Below are 20,629 nucleotides of genomic sequence, written 5' to 3'. Positions count from 1 at the left end.
TTTTATTAAAACATTCATAACAAAAATCTCAATCAAATATTGCCTGTCCCTCACAGGCATACTTTCACTTTCCATTCAGCACTTACTAGATGTCACTGCACTCCCCACATTCCCGCTCTCTCTTTACCATGTAATTGTGTAGCCAGCGCATGGGGATGGACATCTCAAGATTAGACGATGCAAGGATTGTCTTAATAACAGTGTCCACAAAATACCTCCAGCCTGCTTGCTAGAAGTATGAATTCCCAGACCAAAGGAAACAGGATTCAATCCAGGATTCGGCCTTTTTCAGCAGGATTTGGATTTGGCCAAATCCTTGTGCCTGGCTGAACCGAATCCAAATCCTAATTTGCATATGTAAATTAGGGGTGGGAAGAGAAATGACGCAACTTTTCGTCACAAAACATGGAAGTAAAAAAATGTTTTCCGCTTTTTCCTCGTCTGCCCCTAATTTGCATATGCACATTAGAATTCAGTTCGGTATTCGTACAAATCTTTCATGAAGGATTCAGGTATTTTGCCAAATCCAAAATAGTGGATTCGGGCATACATATATGCAAATGATTTATATAATGTAATTAAAGTTTATTTTGCTTGCATAACATGATAAAACAGGATTTGGAATAATTTTTTTGGGTGGCAGGTCCCCTTTGAGGATTATTTTGTGTGATGTTTACAATAAGTTCCTTCCTTTTCAGTGATGCGATGGAGCACTTGTGGAAGTTAACTCTTCTGCTAGGCACATATATGGCTGAAGCAAATGGTTCTTTTCCATTTTAAAAACAACCACTATTTCACTTATGAAATCTCATCTATATCTCCCCTTGCTTAAATTATAGATCTGTTTCTATAACATTTTTAAAAGTGGCACAGAACAATATACACTTTTTGTTAATACATAAATACATACACTACACGTATGTAAACATATATTTAGATTTGTGCATGCACTCTATTTACATATTCACATGTACAATCTTTATATAGCCCCCATAATGCTTTCACAAAAAATAACAACTAGATCAGGTAAAGCCATCCTCCGTTGATGGGTGTCTTCGTTCAATTGCTGGAGGATGAATGTTGGACATCCTTCTTCCAGTTTGTCAGTACAGCCGTTTGTATATACAAAACAATTTATTGTATAAGTGAAACAAAAAGCCTAAATAAATTAGAGCCAGAGAAATATGATGAGGTATGTAACTTACTTACAGTTCGATCATAAGACCAAGTTAGGGGGCCAAGCTATTAGCTTAGAAGAAATATTACTCTTCCAACAGTCATCAGGAAAAGCCTGATAGCCTAAGCTGAACTGGTTAATACTGTAGCCAGACCCTTCTTCTCCATCCTTGTAATCCAAGGTACATGGATCTTCCTTGCAGAAGTTTAGAATCTGTACACATTGTCAGCTCTCACAAGTAGCTTCTCAATTATTTCAGTAGCAGATTACTCATGCTGTATGTATGCCCATAGAACAGAACATACTTATACATTAACAAGTGTCAGTCCAATTACCACTAACATTTTGGAAGGGGGTTTTCCCCCTTTGACATGAGAGCACATAAGAACATTATAAAATTCAAAGCAGCATTTGCTTCAGTTAAAAAAACTACACTCCAGCTGTAACCAAATATTGAATCATTTTTCTGTAGAATGCCAAAGATCAAGGCCCCCATTTCTTGTAACTGTGATGCCCAATCTTCCATCCACAGTGCAGCATAAGCGTATTAGAGTATTACAATGTGCCTGCCACTTGTTCAGAAGAACAAATTCTGTCAGTTTCTAGTGGAGCTTTTCATGTTGGATCTGGTAGTAGCATGCCTGTAGAAACAAAATGATTATCTAGTGTTTAGTATTCACTTCATTTTCATTTGGGAGTTTTGATTAAAACATTCACACACTATAAATCAGGAATGAAAGTTTAACTGCACTAATCATGGTTCCGCTGAGACATTCTTATAGAATTCTATGTTGGCTCAGCAAAACAATATAAATAAATTTACTAAAGGGTGAAGTGGCTAACGCTAGCGAAAATTCGCCAGCGTGACGTCATTTTGCCACTTCGCTCATTTACTAACGGTCGCCAGTGTAACTTTGTTAGTGAAGGAGATAGACTCTAGCAGTACTTCGCTCCCTAACGCCAGGCGAAGTTGCGCTCTGGCGAAGGGACGTAACTACGCTAATTCAAGAAGTTGCGGGTTTTAGTGAACGTTGCCTCTTGCACTAGACTTTACTACGCTACCTCAGACCAGGCGAAGTGCAATAGAGTAGATAGGACTTGAAAAAACGCTGGCGTCTTTTACTTTTTTAAGGGTGATAGGCTGAAAAAGATCGTAACTTCCCCCCTACATTTCCTAACATATGGCACAAACTATACAGTGGGCACATGTATAGGGGAAAATAAAAACTCTTTTATTTTATGAAGGTTTCCCAGGCTTGTGCAATGTATTTGCTGCTACATATACGTCCATTGTACTTTAACTTGGAGCCATATGCAAATTAGGCATCGCTAGCATAACGTTGAACCGCTGATCATAACATCGCTATTGCAACTTCGCAAATGATCGGTAACTTGTGCGCAATTTCGGATCTTCGTGAATTTGCGCAGCCCTGGTGAATCTACGCCTGGTGAAGCCAACTTCGGTGGTAAGTAAATTTGCCCCTATGTCTGTACCCTTTTATTTGCAAAAAAAAAAGTGGACTGCACCTATAAAATTATATTGTTATTAAAGCTAAAACACCAATTCTAAGTACAATTTTCATGTTCTCACTTTACCTTTAGCGTTGTAAACATAATTCCCTGTTCTCCATGCTGAAGATATGGATCCATTAAGTCCTCTATTAGGTGCACTTCAGAACCTAGATTTCTGATCCTTAGAGGAAATATCAGAGAATTTAAGATTATTCTTTTGTAAACATGAATCTTATACCAAGTTAAAGGGGATTTAACAAACCTGGCACGAAGAACAACATAAAGAAACAGTGGGAAAAGTTCATCCATAGACCAAAGGAAATCTTCCTTGAGCATTCCTTGTACCTCCTGTGTGATCTCCTCAAATGTTTGCTGGATAACCTTTAGTTTGTCTGATGGTGTGAATCTTGTGCTGAAAAAAACACAGGTAATTGGATTCAACTACCTCAAAATAACATGGAAAAATTGTTTACGAATACTTAATGGGTTGTTCGCCTTTAAAGTAACTAAGTATGAGGCAGTGAGTGATATTCTAAGACAGTTGATTTAAATTTTTTTTATTTGTGTTTTTTGAATACCAATTAAAAAGTTGCTTAGAACTGGCCATTCTATAACATTCTAAGAGTTAACATAAAGGTGAACCACCCCTTTAATGTAACAAAACACAGTATAGACGTGTTTAAAGGAGTTAGAACCCAAAATGCTGTATAAAAAAAAAAAAAGCAATAAATACAAATGTAGTTCTAAGCAGCTTTCCAATGCCTATTGATTGCAAATGTTCAGAGACTCAGATATTTGAAAGGTATTTGCTATTGAATGTAGTACTGGACTGTCCTTATCTATTCACTGCCCTGCTGTTCTGACTACATGCAACACTGGAACAACGCTGCAATAATAATGCTCAGTCAGATACGTCTTTCCATATATTTATACACAATTAGAACTTTGCAGTAAATGTACAAAGTAAAGTTGAAATTAAATGAAGTTTGTTTTCACTATGCAAAATTTTTATTTGGGCTTACAATGTATATAAATATATAGAAACCTTTCTAGTTAAATCTTTAGGGATAAGAAGATGGCTATCAAACTTTGATGCAATGTATGGGCCGGCAAAAAGCTGATCTGCACCCTACCCTAACCTGTCCAATCCCAACCCTACGGTCTCAGCATTTGGGGCAAGGTAATGTTGTTGGCACTGTTAATTGTGGGCAGAGTTTGGCCTGCGATCTGCTGAGCCAGGTTTTGGGCCAGCTCACATATCACTACTTTATTCCTTCTGTGCCTAGCTCTGAGTTTACTCAAAGCCCAGCCACAAATTACTACCAGCTGACAGAGTATAATCACATTAGCCTGCTCCTAGTCAAATTCCCCACTTAGACATACCTTATCTGTTGCAGGCATTCTACTGCAGAGGCAAAACAGGAGTCTTTTGTGCTTGTTAAGACCTGAAATTCAGAGAAAATGTACAAATTAAAGTGATGTGAGAAAGACAATGTGTTACTATGATTTTTATTAGTTTATCAAAACAGGCAAAAAAGGCAAATTGAAGTTACTCCATGTTTGATCATTGCAATGTATATAATTCGTTTGCCAGTGCACAAAACCCACTCTTTGCGCTTTGTTGTGACTGTTTTGTTAGCAGGAGTCCATTATGAAGGGTGATTATCAGTGCACTGATAATCCAATAGCACAGAACAAACAAATTGCTTTAAATTGCTATTCATTTCCAATTACTTTAAAATCAATGAAAATATTTAATCCACACTGGAGAGGGTTCTAGAATTACATTTTCACTCCTTATCCAGTTAAAAAAGTACAAACGTTTGCTTGTACAAAACAAGTAGCATACTACCATATACTTTGGGGCAAGATGTAAGCATGACACAATAAAACACAGGAATATATTAGTAGTATGTGTTTCTGATTTATCAAAGGAAGAGGCATCTGCCTTATACAAGTCTCATCATAAAAAAATTTCTATGAGAAGTATCAAGTATCAACGGTTTTTCCAAATTCTAAAAAGTTCTTAAAGTTTAATGTTCTTGTCTTTGAGTCTGGCAGCTCAGTAATTCAGGTGCACATTCTGAGCGGTTACAATTTCCTACATGTAGTGGATACATTTCTCTTTGGAATATTAACAACTATTATATCAATTATAACAGCTGCCTTTAATGAAATTCAAGGATTCTGCTAAGCAGGGACAAAGATAAGAAACGTATCAACACAATGTATCAATTTAGAACAGATACAGAGTCGATGACCCCCCCCCCCCGCTGCTTTTACACTTCACTATAAGAAAAATGGTCGCACATAGAAAGTAATTGGAAAAAGTGAACTATCTGAAACCAACTGAACTGAAAAAAGTGTTTAAAGGTGAACAAGCTCTTTAACTAGAGGGGATGCCATACCAGGGATTCCTTACATGTAATCTTTCTTACCTTTGTAGTCTCACCAAGGAAATTAATGGTGGTTGGCCAGAATTTGCTGCCACAATGGAAAAAAATTGAAAAAAACAAAACATTATCCTGATGTATATTTATGCATTGTTAGTATTCAGCAGTACAATGAAAGTACCAGAGATGTGACTGACCAAGACACAGTCTTTCACTCAATGAAATTAAAAACACAATCTTAGTAACGAAGAATCCATTGTACCATGTAAATGAATGGAAGTAGGTTCATGAACGTATTGCTGAGGGCTCTGACCATATTTCTGTTACGCTTGATTTTTAACCTGGCCAGATGGAAAGTTTAGTGTCTACACAAATCCCACATATCACAACTGGACATTAGCTGCACTCACAGGTGTCTCTATGGATTACATGGCACACGTCTGTGTTGGGAAACCTGTGCTTACTATTTGTAATAGGGTAGTGGTGTTTGCAAAGACTTGTGAATCAAATGCACAACCTAGATGAACAGGCTTTTCCCTAAACCTACTGTATGGCCGATATTTAGCATCTAGGGCACAGAAAGTAACACTGGAACACAATGACATTTGCTGTAAATGTTGTGTGCCCTTATTAAATGGGTGCTATGCCTTTTAGCCACTGATAAATGTATAAAAGTGTAAAGTCTTATACTTCTGTTTATGATATATCATTATGGATCATTAAAAAAAATGAGTTATATCATTTTGCGTCTTTTATAACTTACTTCTGTACTCCCAAAAATGCAAGCAATGCAACGTCTGGCTGTTTGTTGAGACGCAGGACACAGTCCCAGTAGGCGTTTTCATCTTTCTCATGCTCCAAAGCATACAGCATGAACAGAGGAGGGTAGAGCCTTGGCAGCAGTACAGGGAGCAGCAGTCCAGAGCAAGTCACTACATATCTGCAAAGAAACACCACACTGCAATGAATGGATTAGGTAGCAGAACTCATCATTCTATAGAGCTACATATCCAATGATATTGCCAGGCTGAAGTTGGTTGGGCATTAGATGCAGCTCTGTAAAGGAAAGGACTATTGATTATGATGCAGAGCACCAAATATCTACTAGCACACACAAGTACAGTTGTCCTTGCACAAATAAAAAACTGTACCATGTAGCACCTGGGGTGAAAGGGCTGCATTGGTGTAACATCTCCCCTCTCTTCCTACAACCTTGATAAATATAAAAATCTATTTAAGCCAGAAGTCATTGCTGGGAACTGCAGCCCTGGAAGATTTTTGTGTTATAGCCTAACAAAAAGATCCCATGAAATGAAAAGAACTTTATTTTTAATTATTTTCTGCTTCACATGAGAACATAACACAGATTCTTTTGTCTTTAATGCATTTAGAAAATAAATTATGCTTTTCGCTAATGATATATATTTATTTTCTGGTATATCTCAGAATATATTCTGGAGTGTAATTTACCCTGGTTCTGGGGAATCTGGAACAGATTCTGTCCCCCCATTACAAATATGGATCTTGTCTGGGGAATCTTTTGGGGCCGGTAACAGCTGGATCATGCTGCCCTCTTCAGGTAGGTCAGGAAAAAGAAACCTGTTGAAGAAAATAGCCACTCTGATAAGTATAGTAGATAAATATGGAAGAGTTAAATTGAATACATTACCATAAAAGTTCACAATTTAGGACCAAGACTGCAATGCTTAACTGAAGTTTGGATTGTTACCATCCGGCTACTAGAACAGCAACAATGTGGGGTAAAAAAAGGTTTTGTAAGTCATGTAAGCAACTTGCAGTATGAAAACTAGGTCTGCTGATTAGGCAGCAGCTGTGTACAGTAGTTTTGCACATAAAATTGTGTGGATGCACACCTGTGCAGAAACGTCAACAAGTCCCATGTGATGAGGAAGATAATTATCCACTTAAGGATTGGATCATCATTTTTCTCATGACATTAGGTTGGTTGATATCTCTGCCTGTGCAGAGCTGGAAAAGCAGCTTCAAATGTGCCTAAAACAGGTACCTTTAAAAACATTGATTGCTATTCTGTTTGAAGGGGCTTAAAGTGTTATGGTCAAACTTACTGTAGCTGTTAACTTTGTTGGCCAAGGCTTGGAATAAATATAGGTGCATTGCCCTTGTTTAACCGTACATTTATTATCATTTGTCCACAAAAGTGTGCCACGGTCTATCCCTAGAGACGGTGATCATGCAGGTTATTCCCTCACATTATCCACCACTAGTGTTGTCAGGGGCTATTTTGGAGAAGCCCAACGGCCACACACATGCAATTTAATGGCAGAAATCTGGGCTATAGTGAGCATTGAAAATATTATCAGTGAATGCTCTAATTCAATATATGCTATACATGTTATTGTTTGTAGAAATTTGTCCCAGCTGTTTTTTTTTAATTGTAGAGAATCAAATCATTACTGACTGATTGCTTGTCCAAGCTTAAACAAAATAAACAGAGTACAGTATTTAATACATGCCAATGAGTAGTAAAACTGTACAGTTTAGGATTGTAAACTAGATTTATCAGTATTTACAGAGTTACTCAGAACATGTAGTCTTACCTCACAAGCTGGAAGATACGTTTCAAGTAGGACTTGATCTCTCTTACTGCTTCTTCTAAAAGCCTCCGATTGGATCCAACACCAACATAAGTCATTCTGTACACCGCTACTAGGGTCTCCACAAGCTTTCCAAGTGGATGCACTGGCGTCTCACAAGCCTAAGATCATGCAACAACAGTGTATAGATATGCGTTATACTGAAATAATACACAAGAGCCATGGCCATGGATAACTTGTATATGATAGCCACATAATATACAAAAGTCATGAATAGCCTGTAAATTATATGCTTATAAACAGTGCTTAGTGATGTTACCAGTTATAATCACAGCTTAGTGATGTCATTTCTGTCACAACATTAACTGAAACCTGTGTATTATAATAAATAAAGTATCCCCTTTCAGTCTTGTGTTTTTAAATTGTCATGGAACTCCTCTGTAACTTATAATATCCAAAAGGTTATATTTTAATCTCTATATAAACAGTGTGTAATGACATCATCAGTTATAATTGGTTCTTAGTAATGTAATTTGTTGTACAACTCACTAAATCTTGTGTATTATAAAAAAGTACCCCCTGTTGTAAAATATGAGGATATTAGTTACCTCAGAGTTCTAGTACCTGTATAATAGTACTCTGCCTTCATCCTTGTGCCTTTATACAGTCATGGAACTCGTCTTTGACTTAACGATACCTTTATATTTGACACTAGGTGGTACATTATTTCATATATACGATCTAATATATATTTGATGTCATGGAGAGGGTTGAATGCCGATATAAATGCATAAATAAATGCTGTAGACAAATTGCATTTTTAAAGCAGGGATAAGCAACTTTTGGTGCTAGTGCTGTACAAATAAAACTCCCATATGATCTAGATGAGGAGGGTGAATTATATTCCTAATAAAACTGTAAGATGTTCATTGTTCATAGAATATGTCCGAGTTATTCCTGTTGCTGAAATCTATGACGTAAGAGGCGTGTTTGTATATTTCATAATGGTACTTATAATAAGTATGAACACCACCTTTAATATACACCAGTCTGCAGGATACCCTTATTTTATCCTGGCAAAATGGGTGTTACTAACAAATATGGCAATAAATGTGTGTCAATAGCATCTACAACTATATAACAATCTTGCAAATGATCGACAAAGTTTTGAAAACGGCAAGTGATTTTGGCACGCTTTACCTTTCCTAGAAAGGACTGACATGTAAAAGCCAAGGCAAGAAACAGTATAATACAGTAGATAGAGAACTGTATAACTTAGTAATAGCACAAACATCATTCGTTCAGGCACAAATGTGAATAGAGCAATTCTGTATTTCTATTGGCTGTGTGAAAAGATAGATTCTAGTTTGTAATTCATATATACAGTAAATGCACAAATACGCAAAGGCAAAAAAAAAAAGGCATTACATTGATAAGATACATCTTTATCTTGTCATATTTGTCCATGTTAAATGGGCTGAGGTTCTGAGGAATAAGCTCCAAACTCTCCAGGGCCTGGCTTTGTGAGCGTCTTTGGTTCTCTGGGCTACGAGAGACAAAAGGCAAAATTGATAAGGGCAGCAGTGGATCAATTAACATACTTAATATTAAATATGCAGAGCACAGCCAACCATAGATATCTGCAGTCTATAATTGTACTGTACAAGCAGAACTTAAAGAAGGTCTGAGTTCTGGTACATTGTGGTGTATTTTTGTGTCCACTGTTTATGCATTGTAAACTGATGTATAAATGTACTAAAATATTAATATTCATAGAACATATCATTAGAACCAGTCATAATAACTATATAACCTATTGCACTCGCTTCAAACACAGAGTCTAACTGTGAATGATAAATAATAAGGGCAAATAGTGTGGAAAGTTTAAATTACCATTGGAGGACTAGTCCTTTCCAATCAATAACATAAATGAGACAATGGCTAAAAAAAGATGTATCTTCTAAATAAAGTCTTTAAAAGCAGAGAGAGTGAATTTTCAAGGGGCTGAAAAAAAAAAAAAAAAAAAAAAAAAAGAGTAAAACAGCCACTCTTTGCAGCGGTACATCTAACCCTTCACTGACATAAGAGGCTATGCAGTGTAAACAACATCTATGGATTTTGACGGATGATTTAAGCATAAACAAATGCAAAGCTTAATACAAAATACAGATTTAATGTGTGCTGCACAGGTGAATTTCCAATTCCTAACCAACTAGAGGGCTCTAAGGGGTACACAATGGAGGAATAATAGGTGATTTTTTTTAGGTCACAAAATGTCAAGTCATGTCCCACTGACCTGTCTCTCTGTTGCCATCTACCAGTAGTTAGTGCTACAGCAATGTTGTCCCAAGCTTTCTGTGTGTCACCTTCCCCAGGAATCTCACAGCCAAGATGGGACCAGCACTCATTGAATATTGATTTCCATTTCTCATCAGCTGTCACAACAAGGTGGCCTAATTTCCTGCAAAAAAAGCTCAGTCACTAAAAACTATAATAATGTATACACACCTTCCCCAACACACAGAGGACACTAAGCACCAATAGTGCTCAATTTACAAAAGCATTAGTGCCCTTTCCTTGAGCAGCTTGAGAGAGAGGAGGTAGCACTATAATCAGGGATAAAGTGTGTGAAAGAATAGAAATTGATAAATAAAGGAATATATTGTATAAAGGATATGGAAGGAGTAATACAGGACATGGAATCTGAGGAAGGAACAGGGAGAATGGAAAAGATCTGAAATCTGGGAAGGAGCCAGAAAAGGGCACAAAGATCAGGCAAGGAAGGAGTTGATTTTACATAAGTTTGGAAAAGAGTGAGTTAAGGTGGCCATACACGGGCCGATAAAAGCTGGCGACAGACTGTGTCGGCAGCTTATTGGCCCGTGTATGGGGGCCCCCGACAGGCTTCCCCGATCGAGATCTGGCCGAAAGTCTGCCAGATCTCGATCGGATGGGACAGAAAATCCCGTCGGATCGCGGCCGCATCTGTTCGTTGATGCGGTCCCGCGATCCGACCGCCCGTTTACCGAATGCTAGGATCCGATCATTGGGCCCTAGGGCCCACGTTCGGATCTGCCCGATATTGCCCACCTCAAGGTGGGCATATCGGAGGGAGATCCGCTCTTTGGCGACATCGCCAAACGAGCGGATCTATCCATGTATGGCCACCTTAAGGGCACAAAAGCCTGGTGAGGGAGCAGTGATGAGAGTGAATATACATAGGTTTAGAAGGAGCAGGAGAGAACACAGATTTCACAGAAGTTCATAATGTCCAGTATTATGTTCGCTTAATTAAGGCATATAAACCCATTACCGACTGGCATATTAACTCCTCATCTTGTTTAGTTTTAGTAAGAATTTGACTGTCATATTGCTTGTGTACAGTGAAGTGATACTTACAAGCTTTTTGCCTTCTCAGTTTCCCCATCAAATAAGTTTGGCTTAGAGAACATGCCGCTGACTTTGATGCCAGATCCCCACTCTCCGCCAAAAATCCCTTCAATGCAATCTCCATTTGACATAATAAGAACTCCCTATGCAAAGAAGAACAACAGCATTATGTGGCATACTTATTAAAGGGGTAGTTCACCTTTAAGTTAACTTTAGTATGTTACTGAATGGCCATTTCTAAGCAACTTGTCAATTGGTTGTCACTGACCCCATTTAAACAGCAAATGCTCTGTAAAGCTACAAATGTATTGTTATTTGCTACTTTGTTATTTGCTACTTTTTATTTGTTATCTTTTTAGTAAGGTCCTATCCTTTTCATATTCCAGTCTCTTTTTCGAACCAATGAATGGTTGCTAGGGTAATTTGGACCTAGTTACCAGATTGCTTAACATGCAAATTGAAAAAAAAGCTAAATTATGCAAAAACCTTAAATAATAAAAAATTAAAACCAATTGCAAATTGTCTCAGAATATCACCCTCTACATCATACTAAAATTGAACTCAAAGGTAAACAACCCTTTTAACTGAATAGCGTTAAACTAGTGCCAAGTGTAAAGGTAATGTATCCGGGTGGAGGAGCAGATTCTCGACCCTGCTTTTTTTTTCAGGCCGTGATCCGCTACATCTGTCACTAGCTTAAGTGTCCTATACTATGGGCACAACGGTTTATTTTCTCACCTTCCCATTCAAAGTCCAGTCATCAGAGAACTCTCCCTCATAAACTGTGTCATCTTCAGACAGTAGAACCCCACATCCCTAGAAAAAGAACACAGCAGTGATAAGGTGCTCAGTTTCACCCATTCAACCCACACAAAGAACGCAACTCACAGTGATAATTATGCAGATGTTGCCAGATACAGGGATGACATTTTAAAAAATGCAATTTGGCCATTGTATTTATGTAACAATGTCAAAAATTATAAGATACCATGTTTTACAAAAGAAAATAAAAGTAAGATACTTCTGATAGGAAGAGATGCAGGCAATATAATTTAAGAAAAAAGTAAACATTTGTAACAAACAAAACATACGTTATGCTCATTCAACAAAGAGAATGCCTTTTAAATCTGGTGATTCAGGGCAAAAACATAAAAGAAAAAAATTCCTGTTATAGCTGGTGTGCTATCATTTACCCACCCCTGCTACCTGGTCTCTTGTATATTTATTGTTCATAAAATCATAAGCAAAGACTGTAAGAGAGACAACAGCAGAGATGGTAACTTTGCTATAGTCAATAAAGGAAGTAGTATTGACCGTAAGCAGTACTCACCATCATCCTGTTAAGGTTAAAGGCACCTTCATAGTAAAGGCCAAACTGTGTGACTACTAGCCCGTTACCCTGCCGGACATCATCTTGCCACATTCCCATGAATTTCTGCCCCCTGCCAAAAATTGGAGAATCGAGAGTTAAAGTCCTTGAAATCAGAAAAAGCATGCAGTTTCACATGTGTTTTTTTCAGTAACAAAGGTTAGCCTGAAAACGGAAGGTAGTAAGAATGCTAAAATATCCTATTTGAAAAATGTATAATAATAATAATAATGAATGCAAGCTTGCACATGGCAGAATTGTCTGAATATAGTACAAAATATCCATCTTAACAACGACTGATACATTGCAAGTTACACAGAAGCATTATGGTACCAAGAAATTTACCTGGTGATATCATCAAACACTCCATAGCCAGACTTTTTGTCCATTACCCACTGGCCAATGAATATGCTGGGTGAATTGGATGTCAGTTTTCCACTCCTAAGAAGGCCATGTCCATGTCGCATATTATCTTGAAAATACCCTTCGTATACATCCTCATTTGCATACCTTACAAAACAAAGCAGCCATTTACTGGAACGTGCACAGAAACAAGCAAGAGCATGTGCAATCAATATAAGGTTCAACAACTCTGTTGTTGTTGGAAAAGTAACTTATCAGGCTGATTGGGAGAGATATCAGTAAACTGGCACAACTCTACAGCTAATGTGTAGCTGTATTTCCCAGACGTGTAACAAAGTGACATAGCCAAGAAAATCTTTACACAGAGGGTTGCTTACATTTGCTACACAAATTACGATAATGGCCAGTAATAGCCAAGCCAACACAAAAGGACCATTCGATTTCATTAAAATATAGTATGCAAAGATAATTACCAGTAGGTGCCATGGCCACACATTTTGCCATCTTTCCAGTGCCCCACATAGCGATCATTCTTGTTTAAGGCTTTATTTGGAATTGTGAATTCTCCGTATCTGCAAAGAAAATATGGCTCTGAAAAGTCTAAAATAGAGTTGCTCAATGAAAAAAAATCTACCTGTAGTTTTTGAAAAGGGCTTACCCATCCTCCAGGCCATTGCGAAAAGTCCCAGAATACATCCTTCCATCCGGCCAACTCAGAGTCCCCCTGAAACATGCATGAGATAAACGTTCAGCCCACATTTATCATGGTTCATTCCATTAGCAGTATTTCCCAGACAGGTGTATAACCTCACAGTTGTATGTTGAATCCCTTTCTTTGCTTATCTTTTACTATAAAAATTGCAAGAACTTTAACAAAGATACATAAGGCTTGTTGACTTTGAGCAGTGCAAAAATATCATTTTTTTTGCCCAGATACTGGCCTTATCCATTCAGACCAAAAGTAAATAAACATTTTGAATTCAAGCCCCAAACTCTGATGAACATTTGTTCATGTCCGATTTCTTGCTTTAGTTTCAAGTACAGGTATGGGACCTGTTATCCAGAATTCTTGAGACCTGTGGTTTTCCAGATAACGGATCTTCATACTTTAAGTCTACTAGAAAATCATGTTAACATTAAATGAATCCAATAGGCTGGTTTTCCTTCCAATAAGGATTAATTATATATTAGTTTGGATCAAGTACAAGCTACTGTTTTATTAAAAGAAAAAGGAAATCATTTTTAAAAATTTGGATTGTGTTATTATAATGGAGTCTATGGGAGACAGCCTTTCCATAAATCGGAGCATTCTGGATAATGGGTTCAAGATAACAGATACTGGAACAAGATAGAGCAGGCGCACACCCACGGCAACCTCCTGAAGATAACGCCTGGTGCTCAGTAATAGAGGGTACGGCAACCTCCAAATTGAGTCAAGAAACAAAGATAGCGGCACACAAGGCTAGCTTGCAGGGAAACCCTTGCTTTAATTCAAAAGTGCGGAAGTGCAACGTTTCGGGGACACGCACCTTTCTCAGATGCTTGATGCTTGCCGGTATCTTTATTTCTTGATTCAAGATAACAGATGCCATACCTGTATATTTAGGCCAACATTTATTTGTGTTCTTCCCAAATGTCACCATAACTGGTTGAGCTTTGAGGAATGTGAAGAACAGCAAATAAGCATTCACCACAAATTGCAAACTAACTACCTTATCCACTGCTTTAAACCAAGTATATTGATTATAGGTTAGGTCAGAATAGATTTTCAGATTTCAGACAGTACACCAAGGGGCAAATTTACTTAAAGGGATACTGTCATGGGAACATTTTTCATTTTTCAAAATGCATCAGTTAATAGTGCTGCTCCAGTAGAATTTTGCACTGAAATCCATTTCTCAAAAGAGCAAACAGATTTTTTTTTATATTCAATTTTGAAATCTGACATGGGGCTAGACATTTTGTCAATTTCCCAGCTGCCCCAGTCATGTGACTTGTGCCTGCACTTTAGGAGAGAAATGCTTTCTGGCAGGCTGCTGTTTTTCCTTCTCAATGTAACTGAATGTGTCTCAGTGGGACATGGGTTGTTACTATTAAGTGTTGTTCTTAGATCTACCAGGCAGCTGTTATCTTGTGTTAGGGAGCTGCTATCTGGTTACCTTCCCATTGTTCTGTTGTTTGGCTGCTAGGGGGAAAAAGGGAGGGGGATGATATCACTCCAACTTGCAGTACAGCAGTAAAGTGTGATTGAAGTTTATCAGAGCACAAGTCACATGACTTGGGGCAGCTGGGAAATTGACAAAATGTCTAGCCCCATGTCAGATTTCAAAATGAAATATAAAAAGATCTGTTTGCTCTTTTGAGAAATGGATTTCAGTGCAGAATTCTGCTGGAGCAGCACTATTAACTGATTCATTTTGAAATAATTTTTTTTCCCCATGACAGTATCCCTTTAAGGTCGAATATCGAGGGTTAATAAACCTCGATATTCGACTGTCGAAGTTAAATCCTTTGACTTTGAATATCTAAGTCGAAGGATTTAGCGCTATTCGTTTGATCGAACAAAAAATCGTCCGATCGAACGAATAGCTCTAAATCCTTCGACTTCAAATATTGTTCGATTCGAAGGATTTTAATCTATCGGTCGAAAGATTTTTCTTCGACCTAAAAATGCTTAGGAAGCCTATGGGGACCTTCCCCATAGGCTAACATTGGCTTCGGTAGCTTTTAGGTGGCGAACTAGGGGGTCGAAGTTTTTTCTTAAAGAGACAGTAATTCGACTATCGAATGGTCGAATAGTCGAATGATTTTTAGTTCCAATCATTCGAAGTCGTAGTCAAAGGTCGAAGTAGCCCATTCGATGGTCGAAGTAGCAAAAAAAAAAAAACATTCGAAATTCCACATTTTTTTCTTCTATTCCTTCACTCGAGCTAAGTAAATGGGCCCCCAAAAGTAAAGACTTTCTATTTTTTCTGTTTTTCGAAAAAGGCAGTCCTGCTACCACTGTTTCAGTTTGGCATGTCAGAAATCCTGGTGCAGACCTGGAACTTCTACCTGCTACTTCAATGGATACATTTTTCAACAGGTTCTGTTGGCAACTATTCTATCAGTTATAACAGCTGACTGAATTAATGAAGGGGTTATGCTATATCAAGGTATAAAGATTTGGTGACCTCACTCCCAGAGCAGCTTTAGGGAGAAATGAGAGGGTGGAAAATGAAATGTTAAAAAAAATGTCACAAATATCAGATCAAATAGAGAGCAAAGAGGGAACGAATTATTTATTTCTGGCATACTATCTGAAAACAACTGAAAAGAAAATGTTTGGAAGGTGAACAACCCCTTAAATATTAAAGAACATATTTAGCTAAATGTTATTAGATAACTAAACTAGCTTTCACATTACCTGCCATGTGGTTTTCCAGAAAGCCAGCGCCCTTCATAGGTTGCATCTTTTAGCCGAGGATCCTTGTAGAAAGTATACTTGGCAGTGCGTGACATTGGGGGTTCCTGCCGATGAACGCTTCCACCTGACTGGGCAAGTGGCTCCGTCACACCCTTCAAGGCCTGATCCACTGCCTGACTAATTGACCAAAGCCATTTAGCCTACAATAGAACAGCAAATCAAATATTTGAGTTGAAGAAACACTAAAAGGGCCATAAGTTGCATTTATGATTTTAAAAAAAAAACAGACTAAAGTCAATAACCTGGTGTCCATATTTAGCAGTCCAGTAGAATGCAGTGCATATTAAACTGAGGTAAAATGTAAGTAAACAGAGCCAGGTATGTATAGACCTACACAGGAAACATTCATGGATAGCAAGATACTTTTCTATTTGTTCCTGTAGTACAAACATGAAGATGCTGCCTTCTGCAAATCAATGCAGAACTATAAGGAAAAAAATCAGCAGTTCGTATGAAAAAATCTGGATTTTCAAATTGTGTACATCCCAGTCCTTGTCAAATGAGCCACAGTACTATGCAGCTTCTGGCAAACATTCAAAAACATCATCACTGCTTTTATTATAGAGAACTGCTTTTTTAAAGAGCCATAACATCAGAAAATACAAACACCTTTAAAGAATAACAAATCTTCGGGTCTATAACAGCTAAACACTGCCAGCTCCCAGTTGAGGAGAGAAGAGGGTCTTGGACACAAAGTGACCTGATGCTGTTTACATACCCAAGTTGGTGAAAATAAATTATTTATAGATTAACTGCTTGAAAGCTTTCCAGACTCTCTCTCAGAAAGACAGTAAAATAATTTTATTTTCAACATTAAAATTATTTAATGTTTGAACAATGCAATTAACCTATTTGAACACAGCATGTTACTTCAAACCTGAAGTTATGGCACTTTGTTTCTCTGCAAGCCTCTGCAAGGAAGCAAGCACAATTAACAGAAGTGGTGTGAAAAGTTGTGGGGAAAAAAGATAGTGGTTTGCATGTACATTTGTGTCCATAAAGAAGTCCTAATAAGTAAATGCTAGATTGTTTTGTACCAAAAAAACGCAGTATTCATAAATTACCTCATCTAGAAATAATATACTTCCTAGCATACCTTTTCCTGTGGAGATGAAGAAATCAGAGTTAATTGCTCTTCTGGGGTAGTGATCTTCAAACCATTGCTGCAACAACAAAGCACACACTATTGTTTTTACGTTCTTCTAAATGCAGGAAACTATAACTTAATTGTGGTATATTATTTTAAATTTGACTATAAAAAGAAAAAAACATTAGCAGTGCACACAGAGATGCAGGTAATATATGCACTCTCTGATCCAGTTCATATACTGCTCTGTTTGCTAATTGACCCAGTAGCTAATAACTATTTAGTTCAAACTGCAGGAACCCTATCATCCCACATCACTATTTTTGGACTTTACTGTTTTTTAAGGATCTTTTTACATATGCTTTGAAAGTTTGCCAAAATTGTGCTGTGTGTGTGAAAATATTCACAGCCACAAATATTTTATGGCAAATGTACAGACACACCAATATATACCATTTCGAGACAGAATGCCTCATCTAAGGTAACGGTTATGTCATGTTCAATTACTATATACAAGTATCGGTCAAAATAACTGCTAATGAAAGCAGTATCTGTTGGTTCCTTTTTTTGTTCTGACTTTGAAACAATATAGCTGAAGTCAGTTGATTAATAAACCTCTGAAGAAGCAGGCCGACATCTGCATCAGAATCAGCAGTGCAGAAAGGCACAGACGAATCATGTGTTCAACTTTTTAAAATAATCAATACCACAGAACATATTTATTATTAAAGAATACTGTAAAGTTGCTTAGAATGACATCATAAAGTTGTTTTTATACCCTATTTAATTCATTTGGCTACAAAGTATTAATACTCACACTCCGGTCATTTCTTCTGACAAAGTCTCCACCCAGACTGTGGATAAGGGGAAAATGTGGTGTGTAGAAAACTAGATAAAAAAACAAGAATAAATGTTGGTGAAATGTGCTTTTCAGAATTTCTGAAATGATTATGCAATTCACTAACACCAAGCTCAAAAACATGTAGTATAGATGGATTTCCAGAACAGGTTATTTATTTTGACTTTTTTATTTATAGAAAACATATCTTCAAACAAGAGATCTGCCATAAGTATCATACTTTGCGCAAAAGCTACATTTCAAACATTAATGTCTGTAGCACAAATAATAACTCTACAGTAAACATGGAGTGGGGAAGCAGTACTACAATAACTTTTTAATACATAATCTGTAGGAATGCACCGAATCTAGGATTTGGTTCGGGATTCTGGCTTTTACAGCAGGATTCGGCCAAATTCTTCTGTGGATTTTCCTATCGCTTCACGAATCCATCTTGATAATGTTGTCTTGGGATACTGGTTGACTGGTTGAACGTCTGATCTCGAGTACGCTTAATATAAAATTTCAGTGCTCTAACAACGTCCAAGCTGTGCATTCGCTTCTCTTTAAGATTTTTAGGGTCTGGACACACTTTATTGAAATGAAAAGACGAAACCACTTTGGGAAGGAATGATGACTTGGTATGAAGTACCGCTTTGTGTTTGTGAAACACTAGCAGTTGTCAGTAGCATGAAAGAGCAGCCAGCTCTGAAACTGCTACCAGAAAAACTACCTTCCAAGCGAGCCATTGGAGGTTGACAGAAGAACTCGGCTTGAATGGAGGATCCATAAGTGCTGTGAGGACAACTTTTAGATCCCAGGTAGGCGTAGGTCTGCGTCTCCGTGGAGCTACATGAGCAACTCCTTGAATTAATTCTTTCACTACAATGTCCCAAGCTATATTATGTTGAAACTAGATTGAGGAAGCTGAAACTTAAACTTTGAGGGAATTTAATAGAAGTCCCATATCTAGTCCTTTTTGCAGAAAGGAAAAAATTGATGGTATCGACAAGGATTCAAAATTGACGTTATGCTCTTGACACCATAACCAGTAACTTTTCCATATCCTGTGATAAATTCTGACAGAGACTGGTTTTCTAGCTTGAATCAAGGTAGCAATCACTTCTTCGGAAAACCCCTTCTTTTTCCAGATGGACTGCTCAATAGCCATGCTGTCAAATTGAAAAGCATTGGATTGTGGTGCTGAATGGGACCCTGTAGGAGTAGGTCCATTTTGCGAGGTAGACAAATGGGCTGGGTCCTTGACATCTTGTAGGTACCATGTTCTTCTTGGCCAGAAGGGAGCTATTACGATAACTGTGAGATCCGACTGACGTATCTTCTTGAGAACTCTGGGTAGCATGGGAATCTGGGGAAACATGTAAGCCAGATCGAAGCTCCACCGCTGAGTCATGGCATCGACCCCCTCGCAGATGGATCTGGGCGAATGGAACAGCTTCTATGGTCGACACCATGGAGCCTAGAACTTGACTTGATGAATTGTTGAGTGTGATAGATTGGAAACTTGTTTCCTCATTTTGGTCTGTTTGTCTCGTGGCAGAAAAACCCTCTGGGAGATTGTATTGAATTCCAATCGATGGGACGGCCGTATCTGCAATTTTCCAATTGATCCACCAACCGAACTGTTGAATTATTTGGGTTGCCTGACTCAAGGTCGCTTGGGCTTGTTTCAATGTGTTGGCCTTGAGGAGAAGATCGTCCAAATATGGAGTCACTGATATTCCCTGAAGTCTCATGGTCGCCGCTGTGACTGCCATTAGTTTTGTAAAGACTCTTGGGGCTGACTAAGGGTAGTGCCACAAACTGAAAGTGCTGGTTGCGGAATACAAACCTCAAGTAGCAGTGATGTGCCGGCCAGATTGGGACAGAGGAGGTGCCCAGAAATCTAGGTGGTAGCCTTCTGACACGATTTCTGTTATCCAGGACTCGGAGGTCTGCTGTATCCACGTGTCCAGGAAACGCAGGAGTCTGCCTCCTATTGCACCCTGCGGTCCTGGGGGACTCGCCCAGTCATGCTGAATTGGGCTTGTCCTGAGAGGACTTGCCTTGGGATTTGTTTGACTTCCTGCTGACCAATTGTTCAACCATAAGGCCCGACAGACGGCTACTGCCAGGGCTGAAGAACGTGCTGCCAACTGCGCTGCATCTAGCGCTGCTTCACCGAGATATGCGCTGGCCTCCAGTAGGGTTGCTCTGGAGGTTCCGTCTTGCAGTCAAAAGATCAGAGTTGTGGCCCATGACTCCTTGGCTCTACCGACCCATGCAGTGGCTAGAGTGGGTCGAAGTTATGACCCTGAGGCTGCATATACTGCCTTCAGGAACCCCTCCATCCTTATATCAGCGAGATCCTTGAATGCTGCAGCGTCAGTCACCGGTAATGTGGTATTCCTGGACAGTCTAGAAACTGGTGCATCCACCAGAGGCAATAGCCCACTTA

General features: G+C 38.4%; 1 protein-coding gene across 2 annotated transcripts in view; it reads right to left on the bottom strand.

Moving 5' to 3' along the window:
• Nucleotides 1-982: 982 nt before the first annotated feature.
• LOC108701459 (alsin) overlaps nucleotides 983-20,629 on the bottom strand; it is a 53,537-nt gene continuing 33,890 nt past the window's right edge. For both annotated transcript variants that reach the window (XM_018236174.2, XM_018236175.2), the window contains exons 16-34: nucleotides 18,151-18,221; nucleotides 17,343-17,409; nucleotides 16,187-16,386; nucleotides 13,439-13,504; nucleotides 13,254-13,352; nucleotides 12,763-12,927; nucleotides 12,379-12,490; nucleotides 11,787-11,864; nucleotides 11,058-11,191; nucleotides 9,955-10,119; nucleotides 9,087-9,204; nucleotides 7,662-7,819; nucleotides 6,553-6,681; nucleotides 5,846-6,022; nucleotides 5,128-5,173; nucleotides 4,073-4,134; nucleotides 2,952-3,101; nucleotides 2,774-2,870; nucleotides 983-1,818 (exon numbers count right to left, since the gene is read on the bottom strand). In XM_018236174.2, coding sequence (XP_018091663.1) covers nucleotides 1,780-1,818; nucleotides 2,774-2,870; nucleotides 2,952-3,101; nucleotides 4,073-4,134; nucleotides 5,128-5,173; nucleotides 5,846-6,022; nucleotides 6,553-6,681; nucleotides 7,662-7,819; nucleotides 9,087-9,204; nucleotides 9,955-10,119; nucleotides 11,058-11,191; nucleotides 11,787-11,864; nucleotides 12,379-12,490; nucleotides 12,763-12,927; nucleotides 13,254-13,352; nucleotides 13,439-13,504; nucleotides 16,187-16,386; nucleotides 17,343-17,409; nucleotides 18,151-18,221 — 2,133 coding nt within the window. In that variant the 3' untranslated portion in view covers nucleotides 983-1,779. The remainder of the gene's footprint in view (nucleotides 1,819-2,773; nucleotides 2,871-2,951; nucleotides 3,102-4,072; nucleotides 4,135-5,127; nucleotides 5,174-5,845; nucleotides 6,023-6,552; nucleotides 6,682-7,661; nucleotides 7,820-9,086; nucleotides 9,205-9,954; nucleotides 10,120-11,057; nucleotides 11,192-11,786; nucleotides 11,865-12,378; nucleotides 12,491-12,762; nucleotides 12,928-13,253; nucleotides 13,353-13,438; nucleotides 13,505-16,186; nucleotides 16,387-17,342; nucleotides 17,410-18,150; nucleotides 18,222-20,629) is intronic.

This window comes from Xenopus laevis, chromosome 9_10L (assembly GCF_017654675.1).
Source record: "Xenopus laevis strain J_2021 chromosome 9_10L, Xenopus_laevis_v10.1, whole genome shotgun sequence".
Taxonomy (NCBI): domain Eukaryota; kingdom Metazoa; phylum Chordata; class Amphibia; order Anura; family Pipidae; genus Xenopus; species Xenopus laevis.
This window is presented reverse-complemented; position numbering and strand designations above follow the sequence as displayed.